This window comes from Dysidea avara, chromosome 2 (genome assembly GCF_963678975.1).
Source record: "Dysidea avara chromosome 2, odDysAvar1.4, whole genome shotgun sequence".
Taxonomy (NCBI): Eukaryota; Metazoa; Porifera; class Demospongiae; order Dictyoceratida; family Dysideidae; genus Dysidea; species Dysidea avara.
Genome location: NC_089273.1, coordinates 18,236,056 through 18,249,235, shown reverse-complemented (window position 1 = coordinate 18,249,235; position 13,180 = coordinate 18,236,056). Strand labels below are relative to the sequence as shown.

The window sequence follows — 13,180 nt, the reverse complement described above, 5'->3', positions numbered from 1 at the left end:
ATTTTACGTTTGGTTTAACTTAGATCAATTTTTGCACTTTAAAGGCTTTGTGGTTGCTCTTGTGTAAACAACTCGATAATTGAATTCCTTGTTCTATAGCAAGTTCGTTGGTATATAGTTTATAGGATTATATGTTATGGTGTGTAAGTTACAGCAGTTTAGAAGTGGTAGATTGGAGCCTCTACAAATTTGGCGGTGAGGGGGTTAATGACTACCTTAGTGTTATTCTTGATTATTATGTTGGATCATACTAGGTTATGCTGGCATAATTTGCAAAAAGGACACAGAGAAATTATGAATTTTAAACTAGAGTAGAGACAATGTAGCTAGTACCACAATTAAAAGTACTGAAACAGGCTGGATTGGAGTATTATGTAATGTCCAATTGCTATAAAACAATAACAAGTGAATATCCCTACTGTGCGTTTCATCTTCTAATTTTTCTTATACCATATAGCGGGTATAATGTGTGAGGCGCAATTTCTGTGAAGAAGCAAATTGCAGTAATATCTGTGATTATAACATCTGCGAACCCTTCCAATCATCAAAACACATGGTCACAATAAAAATCATGGTATGCTAGATGTGCAATGGCGTCTGAGCTCGTGTCTTAAGGGGCACGCTACTAATTCCTATGGATTCACAAGCAAAATCTTGGTTTTCATGATCTGTGCTTGCTTTTCATTCCCTATGTGTATCATATGTGTTTGTGGTACTTAAAAATCACCATCTCCAATTAGACGTCTGACTTTAAGACTCAGTTTAGTATTTTAGACCTGAAGAATGGGAATTCTACAAATTTTGGATCGAGTCTCACAGTTTTGGTTCTACGCTTCTTAAACTTTGCCATCTGCTACCTAAGCATATTTGCAACAAAAGTATGTAAGTATGAAGTACTTGATCAAATGAGCCATTGAACTCTCTAAAATGAAAAAGAGTATTCTCCTCCTTTGAAGCCATACTAGTCATACCTAATAATCTATTTCCATATTCTTTAAGATAATACTGTTACAAGCCACTACAAGAATTTTTGGGGAGTTTCACAATCAGCTGCAGGAGGAGAATCAATTTTAGTGTTAAAATTACAGTGTTTTGTAACCATGTAAATAATATGCACATAGTTCAGAGAATTTCACTCAGATTTGCACTAAACATAAGTTCAATGTCTCAACTAAAACATGTTTTATTCATCAGGTGGAGAACAGTATCTACAGGTGGTGTATGTTGGTTTTACAGCTTCATATAAAACACATAATTTTATTCACGGAAGCCATGGGACATAGTTGCTTGCCTCTTAAGTAGAATCCTTTACAATAGATTCTATGATTAAAGGATATCTTTTTATATTATGAACTATTGATATCACGTTTACAAGGATATTTGGTCCAGTTTTATAGGAGAAGAGCTGTATTGTCGCCGTGATATGTAAAACCACCACGATCCATTTGCTGTTGTGGTATGTAAGGGGATCACTGTAGTGGGACACATGCCTAGGAAAATATCTCAGTTTTTCTGGGGAAGACAGGAGCAATGATAACTGGCACAGTTACAGGTTCGAGGCAGTACTCTCATGACTTGCCACAAGGTGGCATGGAGGTAATGAAGTTTGCTGGTTGTAAGGTGATGGTGAATAAAGCGAAGTCTGTACTACTTTATATGAAAAGGCCAGTGCCACTTTCTATGTCCATACCAGTTAGAGTCTGTCGTGCTGGTACTGGTGGCAGTGATGTGAACAGTAGCTCTAGCAGTAATCCATCACTGATCCAATGACAAGCATGAAAGTGTTAGAATGTGAACCGATATGTCAAGATAGCCCCCCAGAGGAGAAATTCTACCGCAAAACAAAGTCAGAAATAATTATGATGTTGAGGCCTGTGTATCTGTGGTTTTACTACATCCAGTTGAAAGTACTAGTGGTAGCAAAGATGCCATGAAGCATCAAAGCAGTGCATCTGCACTGGTCTCCAGTCCCACATGGGTGAAATTTGGAAGAATGTATTTTACTCTTTCAGACAGAGATGAAATTGCTGGTGGTTTTCAACTAAATGACTAGCACCATAACTACGCCCAAACCATACTAAAGTGCAAGTTTTCAATTAAAGGTTTGCAATCCACTCTACTGCAGGCAACTTCAACTCCAAGTCAATGAGCTGCAAATTGTCTATGTCAGGGGTAATCATTGGATAACTGCCAGCACAATATTGTCAAAACCTAACCAGGCCTACGAAAATAGGGCATGTGGGCACAAACTACACCATGTCATGCTACAGATTATATCTCAGTCCTGGAACAGAATATTTGCATTCTGTAACTTGCATCATAAAGCCAATTGGATGCTTACTAAGGGCTGAAAATTGTATTGCCATAACATTATGGTACAAAAAGTTACGAGTGATGAGATTTTGAAAAAGTAGACAAAATTCATGTGCCTACATGCCCTATTCTCACAGGCCCAGTCACTAATGCAGTAAACGTTTATGATTCACTCTATGAATCTGTAGATGAAAAAAGCCTGAAGATCATACAGCAGCTTTTTGGTGTTAAGGAGGTTCGTGTGGTACCAGTACAGAAACAACAAGGTTTCAATGACTGTGGACTATTTGCAATTGCATACGCAGTATATTTGGCAAAAAAAAACAACACAAAAAACAATCCAGAAAAGGCTTACTTTCACCAATCACAGATAAGGTCACATTTATTCAACTGCCTGAGTCAAGGAAAAATGTCACCCTTCTCATCTCGCAGGGTCAAGCCTCAGAAGTGAACTGCATATGCAGCTGATACTAAAATGTGATTTCATGTACAAACCATAAAATATTGTGATTTAGCTGTACAATTTCACTAATCATCGAATAATTATTATAATGCAATTAACACAATTATTACACAAGTTCCTGGCAGTTGCTACTACAGTGATCACTGTTCCTTCAGGACATCTGCTATTCCTACAGCCTTGAATCCATTCTGAATGATTTCTTTGTTGACCATTAAATGTCTGTAAGCCTTTAATAGCCATTAGTTTCATCACTGCCATTCGTAAATCAGCTGGTGTTGGATTTTCTGCTTCAAGTGTCTCATACACTACTGAGGAATACCATTCATTAAATTCCTCCTTCATAAAATCTTTCAGGGTTTTGTTGACACTTAAGTCCATTGGCTGAAGCTTATTGGTGTATACATTGTTAGCTTCCAGCAATTGATAAATTCTCTCGGTTGTCTGACCTTTCAATGCATCAAGCAACTAGGCCTGAGCATATTATGCTCAAAATTTTACCTATTATTCTTTCCAGAATTTCCCAAAAAATTCTCCTATTATTCTTTTTGCTATTCTCATATCCAGCCTATTATTCCATATTCAGTATATATATATATATATATAATTATGTGGCTAGTCACTTAGTTTTCAAGATGCTGCTATGAGTAGTTTTGTCCGAATTATTAATAGCCATATATGAAGCATTCCACCTTACACATCATTTTTCTATCCATAATAGTTACAGCAGACTTAGAATAGCTATCTACAGTAATAATTCAAGTGTATTTAATTATTAGTGTATTATAATAATATGCTGTAACTACTATATAGCTACTGAGTTAGGTAGATAATAATGCTCAAAGACTTGAAGAAGATACACTGGTATAAGATGTACAAGTTTCGGAATTGCAGATAATTACGCAGTTAAATCCCTGATGCTGGCTGCAGATTGTTAACATGAAACGATCTGACTGCTTTATTAGAGTATTTGAGCGTTCTATTAGAGTATATTGATCTTTTAGAGGCTTTTCAGCTCCTTTCAGCCAGCTTTATATAATTTGTAGTAGCTTAACTCTTTCTTCTAGGTAATCAAGAAGAGACACGCCCCCTAATTCCACCAATTATTCCCGTGATCGTCCGATTATTCTAAAATTATGCCTGTAGCCATCCTATTATTCCGGAATTATTCTCACAAAATTGGTGACCTATTATTCTCAAGACTATGCTGGCATAATAGGCGCAGGCCTACAAGCAACACAACAGCTGGAAAAGTGCTAGAAAGCCCTAATTCTGCTCTTTCTTCTCCAAGTAAGGTAAGAGTACTGATTGATATACTCCTTGGTTTTGTCTTCATTGGACCAATGGTTTGGTGTGAAGCTCAGTAGCTAATCTTTAGGAAGCTTTACTTTAGACGGTTTTCCTTTGTAGATTTATTGAAATGGCAAAATCTCACCACTTAGTGCTCCACAAAGGATGGCAGTGATCTGCCGTTTATCATTCAAGCGAACTATTTTAACTCATTTTTCTCCTTTCTGGTTCATTGTCTATGAAGACACAGGCACGATGTTTATAGTTGAGTGGTCCCAGTTTAGTATCAAATAATCTGGGATAAACGAACAGTGCTCTCATTCAACTTCTTGCCTAAACGTTTAGTGTATTTCCTGGCAGTGACACTGTTTCCATTAATAGAAGCAAACTTGGCAACTTGTGCCTTGCATTCTGGAGTGACTCTTACATATGGGGCCTTCTTTTGTGGTTCCTTAGCTTCAGCTACTGCTTTCTAAACCTCTTTGGTTGCTTCTGCAATCAATGTTGTAGGTAAGCGATCTGACAAAGGACCTTTCAGATCAGGCTGCAAGGATGAAATGTCCACCTTTTGAAGTACTTGAAAAGAGACTTAGGTGCACACTGCAATGCATGGATATTTAAATCGCTGACTTAATAAAACACGAAAGTGTAAGAGGCTGTAGAATTAAATTCTGCGATCCTGTAGCTTCTCACATAATTTGCACAAATTAGGACCTCACAGATAAATCCCACCATACGGTACTTGCTTGTGAACTTTTCCTGCAAGTTCATGACCACTAAAACGCACTGTGTAATAATGCAAATTGGATTTTTTTGTCTTTATCACTCATTCATATAGGAGCACTAAAATATTTCATCCTTGGGGCTAACTATTGACCAGATTTGAAGTCATTGGTTTCCTTCAATTTGTCTGAAGCTATGAATTACTAAAGTTGGCAAATTGGATGTCTGTGCGTGGGAAGACCCCTTTTCACATAACCAGTCATAATTTATTACACACAGTTATAGTTAACAACAACACTATAATTATACAGTAAATAATGCTTAGGTGCCTCTAAAAATAAATATCGTCTTTTTTTCTAAAGATATTACAGCAACTGGTACAGGCTTCAGCTAAGGCCTAAACGGTAAGATTTAACAGTAAAACATTGCTGGGGAGTTTATCATTAAGAGTGGGCCTTCCCTTTTTATAGAAGTCTGGATCCATGCCTGTAGCGAACAGTCAGGAGGATGGCACAGCAAACGTTCAGAACTGAATGCAAGTAAAGTTAACTTTGCTAAAAACAAATACTTGTCTTGGATAGCTTACTCAGCACTGCATGTCCACAGGCATACACATTATGCAATGCTATATGGATAATGTTGTGTAACGTGTAACTAGCCACACCTGTGGATGGAAGCCCTACTATCGATGAAGAACCTTCACTGCTACAGAAGGATAAAAGGCAAGGCAATAGCGCATGCACTGTATGTTTTATCGATATGCCAAAGGCTTCTTCTTAAGTGAATTTGAAATGTTTTTGTGAAAGAAGTAGGGCTGTAGCTTTATCCAGTTTTCTGCTATGCTTGACTGAACACATCAGGCAAGTAGTAGATAATTCCATCAAATAAAAATAAAAAAATTCTGTAGCAGCTCAACAAAAGCGTTTTGGGTCAATCTGAAGGCTTGACTTTACCCAACCAATACTGTCATGTCATTGTGAAGAAAAATAGCTGTAGGTTTTTGAATGATACGTATTTATCACGGGTCATGCCCACACCTTCATCGTTCCTACTATACAGTACTATTTGATAAGTGCCTGAAACAATAAGAATAATCTAACTATAAAATGGAGAATATCTGTGCCGTAACTATAATATATCTTTGATTGTGTATAATTATACGTAAATGACATGTGATATACTCTAATAGAACAGTCAAGTGTGATTGTTTTATTAGAGTTTTTTGAAGGAATCTTCCACATACCATCAAACTTGATATACAGGTGAAAAACACTACTATAAATCACCAAAGTTATATGAATAAAGAATACAACTAACTATAGCATTGAGAATTCTTTAGGTAAAATAATAACACATAGCCTAACCATCAACACATAACTTGAATTCCTAAAATACCATATGTATGGCCTCCCCCACATTATTACACTACACATTACAAACATTGATGTAACTGATTAGTCATGTCATATGTGACCGGATCTGCAAGAATTCCATATGTTAGCGCAAGCCTAATTTTACAGTAGAATGTGCAATAAACGCAATGGGTGAAATGCTTATGAAACGGAAAAAAATTTCTGTATTTTTTTTGAACATTTGTTTCACAGTGAAGGAAGGTGGTAACAGCAAATACCTTAGTACCATTGTGATCCCCAAAGCAAGAGGAGTTTGTAAATCTTGTTTTGTGTCAGTGTTCCCAAGGAGATGGAAGATATGAACATTAATCTATCTCGCGTTGGACGAGCGGTTTACTATTGTTTCTTTTCTCACATTTTTGCTTTTGCCCTGGTCGTAGGAAGGACCTGGAAGGCAAAATGTACCCAGCAATGGATTAACCTGTTCATGGAGAATCCGATTGTATAAATTTCATCTTGATACATGACTGCATTCGTAAGTTACGATTATTTAATTAAGCACTTGTAGTTTATTTTCCATATTGTCACCATACAAATCAATTTTCCAGTTGTTGCCACTTTGTAGCACTGTATCTTTGAAAGTTCTTGGTTTGTAGAGCTGAAACTTTGGTTGACCATTCCATTGGCTATCTAAATAAAGATAATGTAATAAAATGAAATTTGAAAAATGCGCTAACATATGGGGTTCTTGCAGATCCGGTCACATATCACATCACCAACTTGTTATATCAATACTATCAATGTTTCAATGTATTGTGGCAATACTAATCAAATTCTATAAAATGGTAAAACAGTAACTATGTTTCAAATTGACACAAAGGTTACTCAACACATAATGCAAAGTTGCTGACCAGACATCAAATCAATAGTCTTCTCCAATCTTTGGTGAATGAGATGAGAAAGTTACTTTTGGCACATCTGGTCAACTAGATTTCACATACTGTAGCAGTTAGATTTCTGTAGCCTACAATAGTACTTAAAGCTTTTGGATTCTTTTAAACTTTACTCTGATTGATAATGCCTTTGATGTGGCCTGGTAATATATCTTGAGCCTTTGAAGTGGTTGAACAGATTATCATTTTCATAACACTAGTACTCACCAAGTACAGTTTTCAATTTGTATATGTTACATATATCACCAATAAACAGTTTTGATTGTGGGATTCAGTTAGTCTCAATTAAAAGCCACAGGTTCTCAATAAGCCACAGGAACCCACAATATAAAGCACGGCTTGCTAATAAGTTGAAGAGTAAAACAGTCTATTTGTTTGTACAGCACCTATGCAAAATATAAATTACAGGTGCTCATTTAATTGACCATAAGAACAGGTTACAGAGTTGAGACTAGTGGTATTGTTTTCACTGTGAACTACAGTGTAGGGTATTCATTAAGGTAGAGTTTTTGGGTAGGTAAAAACAGTGGACCCGGGGACCAAGGACCCAGGACCAGGGGACCTGCAGAAATCCAACTCTGCTTGGAACTTTATACACTTCACAGTATTCTATACTTGTGCTAGGTACCTCTGCAAGTAGTCATGCATGGCTAATCCACTTTTCCCACCTCACAGCGTCTCGCACGATATTTACACCAATTAGAAATTATGAGTGCATCTGAAAATGTGTCTGAAGCAACCTGCACTTGCTACAGTATTTCCCCAGAATGTTTGTTTGCACAACTTTAGTATATAGCTAGGTGACATAATAGACTAGTATGCTCATTGTGCAGCAGGTGAGCAGTTACTAGCTAAGCCAAGCTAAGCAAGTTCCAGCAGCTCTTCATATGTCATGGTGCATTTGCACAATGTTCCTAAACTACTCTAGTAGCTAGGTGGCATAATAGACTAGTATGCTGACTGTACAGCAGGCAGTGGCCTATAAATGCAGTCAGCTTCAGACACTTTCTCAAAGGCGCTTATAATTTCTAATTGGTGTAAACATCATGCAAGACGCCGCAGGGGAGGGGGGGAAGTGGATTGGCCATACAAGGCTACTTGCAGAGGTACCTAGAACAAGTAGAATACTGTGAAGTATATCCAAGCACAGTTGGATTTCCGCGGGTCCCCAGGTCCCGGGTCCTTGGTCCCTGGGGCCACTGTTTTTACCTACCCAGAGTTTTTGACTTATTTCCACCTGAAGAGAAGATTACCTACAGAATCTGATTGTCAAATAATAAGCAGTATTCAAGTGTGAAATAATAAACAGAGAATATTCAGCAATTACCTTTACAGAAACAATGAACAGTGAAAGTTCTAGAACTAACCTCAATCAATGTGTGTGCCACCTATAAATAGACTGAACTTTTATCATATAGTGCTGGTTTGCTATTGCTGTGCTTAAAAGTTGTATGTTGATATATTGTATGCTGACTTGCTGTATCTTTTTGACAATTAATGATTCACTAATCAGCACTAGCTTGAGAACAACTTGGTAGCAGAGGATGGTTGAAGAACAACAGAAAGAGTTGGAAGAAGAAGATAGTAGTGCAGTGCAAGATGAAGTGAGTATTATAGAACTTAGACAAAGAAAGGCTGGAATAAAGTCAGCATTTACTAAAGCTAGGCGCTCCTTGTTGGTATCCTTGACAGATAAGGAATTGAAGACTGAGAACATTAAAGATTTGTGTGATATGTTAGATGACTGTGAAAGAGAAGCAATGGATGTTATGTTCCAGTTAGTAGAAAGGTATAAAGGTCAGAAATACAGAAAGAATTTCAAAAAAGTCAGTGAGGAAATAGAGCAACTAGAGATAGAGTGCAGCAGTGCACATAAGAGAGCACAGGATATAATAGAGAATAGACTGGGTGAAAATTTAGCAAACCAGCCAGCTGTAAGTCAAAAAATTCTGAAAGTCATAGGGAAATTGTTCAGGAGAAGTTATTACAGTCAGCATCATATCATCCAGTGTTGAATAACAGTGTTCGTGAACACTTATCAGCAAGATAATCAGTTCAGGAGAATAGTGTATTGAGTGAATCGGATCTTATCAGTCAAGATATCTGGAAGCAATTGAAGAGAGTCACTATCCCAACATTTTCTGGAGATAAGTGGACATATCAAAGCTGGGAAGTAGCCTTTATGGCGTGTATAGATAAAGTTCCTGCTACAGCGGAATATAAGTTGCTGCAACTTCAACAATGCCTCACCGGAGAGGCTCTTAAATCGATTGAGAATTTAGTTACTCTGCAGCAGCCTATAAAGCAGCCAAAGATCGTTTGGAAAGAAAGTTTGGTAGTGGACAGAGGAGGCAGATACCTTATACCTTGAAGAAATAGATAGCTTTAGACCAGTTCGAAATGGTAACACAAAAAAGATTTGGAAAGTTTGCAGATTTACTGGACATCGCAATAGTGAATTAAAAGAGGCTAGTCGATTTGATGAGTTGAAAGATGGATTGCTCTATATGAAGATACAAAAGGAACTACCAGCCACAATGTTGACCCATTACCACAGATGGATATATGAGAACCATAGGACAGAATCAGTTGAAAGAGTTTGTGGTCTCAATGGGTGTAGAGAAGTACATCATAGATTATTCCATTTGGGTGAGAACAAGAAGTCAGACATAAAAGTAGGTGAGCAAAAACCTGACAAGGGTCTAAGAGAAAAGTGTCAACAAGATATTACTGTAAGTCAATCACATAATATTGGTTCACAAAAGGTTCTGTGTACTGAGGGGGGATCTAAAAATGAAGAAAAACAAACAGATACTACAATGGTTTCAGAAACAACTGGTAATATTGCTTTGAGAACAATACCAGTATATCTAAAGAATGGTAATAAAAGAGTGAGAGTAAATGCTGTGTTGGATGATGCAAGTACTAAGACATATGTCAACGTGGATGTCACTGCAGAGTTGGGTCTCAAGGGTCACAAAGAGTTAATGTTAGTGTGCTAAACGGTCAAACGGAAAGTTTTGAAACAACCCCAATTGATTGTGCCTTGGAGAGTTTGGATGGAAATGTTACAACATTACAGCATTTACAACACACAGAGTAATTAGGAACATGAATGTAATCGATTGGAATGTGTGCTCGCAGAAGTGGTCACATCTAAAACTAGAAATTTCATAATTTGGGGTCTAGACCTATTGTTGATATTCTAATTAGTTTGGATTGTGTTGATTTGCATTATTCCATTAAGGACATTAAGGGTAAACCAGACCAACCTATTGCTAGACTCACCCCATTGGGTTGGATGTGTGTGGGTGCCTTGGGTGATAAGATTGGTCCTACGACACATTTTGCTACAACTTATTTTACATTAGACCCAACAATCAGAGAAAACATTGATGTTGTATTGAGAAAGTTTGGGGAGATTGATAGTAGCAGCATGGAAGTTTACCTGTGTTAAGTGTGAATGAAAAGATGGTCATAGAAAAGGTTGAAAGTTCAATCAAGTTTGTAAATAGTCGTTATCAGATCACCATACCTTGGAAGGAAGATAGACCGTCTTTACCAGATAGTTTTAAGATGGCCTTTCAGAGGCTGCAAAATTTAGAGAAACATTTGATGAGAAGCCCAGATGTTGCTGCAGAATACAATCAAGTTATTGTAAACCATCTTGAAAAAGGTTATGTAAGAAAGGTTGAAACATGTATGGAACAGCCAGAGTTAACGATAAGTGGTACTTGCCACATTTTGCTGTGGTTAAAGACACTCGAACCACTTCTAAGATACTCGTCGTGTTTGATGCTGCTGCTGCTAAGTGCAATGGGATAGCTCTAAATGATATGATGCATCCAGGACCAAAATTACAGAGAGAATTATTTGATGTATTACTGTGTTTTCCAAGATACCCAATTGCAATTGTTTGTGACATAGCTGAAAAGTATTTAAGAATTGGACTCAGTCCCGAAGACAGACCATATCACAGATTCTTGTGGAGAAATTTAGATTCAAGTAAGTCTCCATGTGAATATAAATTTAATAGTCTTGTGTTTGGCATCAATGCTGCACCATTTCTCACTCAATTTGTGTCACAGTATCATGCAAAGAAATGGGAAAAGAGTTATCCTAGAGCTGCTGAAACAATACTCCACTCCACTTGCATGGATGATAGTATGGATTCCGTTGAGAGTGATACAGAAGGTATTAAATTGTACATAGAATAATAGGATAGCTGACTGTAGATGAAATCAAAGGTGCAGAGAAACAAATAATTAAGAGTGCTCAAAAGGAAGCATTTCAAGATGAGTTTGTGGCATTACAGATGGCTAAACTGCTACAATAACCAGCAAGTTACTTAAACTGTGTCCAAAGTTAGTTTAATTAGATGTGACAAAATCGACTACAGTATGCAGAATTTCTGCCATATGATGTCAGATACCCCATAATACTACCAAGAAGAAACCACATCACAAAGCTGATTGTTAAACATTATCATGAAGTAGGCAACCACACTGCAGAAACTAACCAGATATTGGCTGCTCTATCAGCAAGATTTTGGATTGTGGCTGTTCGAGAGGAGATACTGGGCTGGGAAAAAGAATGTGCAGCATGTAAGAGAAGAAAGGCCAAGTGTGCAAAGCAAGTCATGGCCCCCTTACCTTTGAATTGATTGAAGTTATCGCTAGGGGCATTTGTAAGAACAGCTGTGGATTTTGCTGACCCTTTATGACTATTCAGGGCCGAGGAAAACGGCAGCAGAAATGTTATTTGTGTTTATTTACCTGCTTAGCCACCAGAGCAGTTCATTTGGAGGTGGCCTATGGCCTCAATACAAATTCATTTTTAAGAGCTTTGTGTATAATGTGCAACAGACGTGGTGTGCCTGAAGAAATACTTTCTGACAATGGTACAAATTTTGTGGGTGCAAACCAGGAGTTGCGTCAGCTAAGAGACAAAGTACTTAAAGATAAAAGGTTTGAAGAAAGTTTGATTAATCAAAAGATCAAATGGAAATTTAATCCACCGTCAGCTCCATACTTTGGAGGAGTGTATGAAGTGATGATAAAGGCAGCAAAGCGAGCAATCTTAGCCATACTAGGCAATGCAGATGTCAATGATGAAGAATTGATAACAGCATTTACAGAAGTCGAGTCCTTAATAAATTCTTGACCATCAACATATCAGTCAGCCAACCCAGAAGACAACATACCTTTAACTCCCAACCATTTTTACATGGCCAGAGTGGTGGTTAATTTTCACCTCAAGTTGATGAAGAAGTAAACAGCAATCCGAAGAAGTGGAAGAGTCCAGGAGTTAAGTAGACACTTCTGGCACAGGTGGATGAGGGAGTGGGTTCCAAGTTTGAGTTCTAGAAAGAAGTGGTACCATTCCAATAAGAATCTTAAAGTTGGTGACATTGTATTGTTAAAGGGAGAGTGACATGTATTTAAAAAAAAAAATTTTGTATGTATGTATAGTTAAAGATATGATATGTACAACTGTATGATTTGTTTTTAAAAATAATATAATAATTATGATGAGTGAAAAATGGCGCTCTAAAATGGGATTATTTGCACTGTGTCAGCTTCTTCGGGTTGTGGTAAACATGTGTTCTTACGCCATAAGTTGAATGCAGCTGTGTTAGCTAGTAGTATTTATATTGACAAAAGTGCCAACGTGCGAGCATAGTTGAAGCGAATAGTTAAAATGGTTAAGCGGTGCATTGCTATAATTGTTCTAAGACTCGCCAGGATGGTGTAAGCTTGCATGGTTTTCCGACAGACTCTTTGCTGTGATTAGAGTGGACCCGGCAAGTCCAGAGAACTCGTAGTAACTGGACAGGACCTAGTCAACACTCAGTTAATTGCAGCGATCATGTCACGAGTGACTGCTTCGAAGATGACACCGCTATAGCAGCACAATTCGGGATTGAAAAAGAGTGCATCTAAAGCCAAATGCTGTGCCAACTGTGTTTCCTCGTGCCCAGTCCAGCTCCACCTCAAGTTCCACACAATCGCCATCTGTCACAGTACTTGTCACCGACATGGAAAAGCAATGTTCAAGCCGTAAGAGACCTGGTGAGGAAGTGTCCGTCC

At 37.7% G+C, this 13,180-nt stretch overlaps 2 protein-coding genes across 2 annotated transcripts in view; one reads left to right on the top strand and one right to left on the bottom strand.

Annotated features, from left to right (window-relative positions):
• LOC136246763 (probable serine/threonine-protein kinase DDB_G0271682) overlaps window positions 1–13,180 on the bottom strand; it is a gene marked incomplete in the record, with an annotated part of 247,696 nt that overhangs the window by 61,535 nt on the left and 172,981 nt on the right.
• Window positions 10,790–13,180, top strand: part of LOC136247882 (uncharacterized) — a 4,869-nt gene continuing 2,478 nt past the window's right edge. The window contains exons 1-3 of the mRNA XM_066039702.1: window positions 10,790–11,285; window positions 11,588–11,714; window positions 11,957–12,230. Of these exons, the coding sequence (XP_065895774.1) occupies window positions 10,790–11,285; window positions 11,588–11,714; window positions 11,957–12,230 (897 nt within the window). The remainder of the gene's footprint in view (window positions 11,286–11,587; window positions 11,715–11,956; window positions 12,231–13,180) is intronic.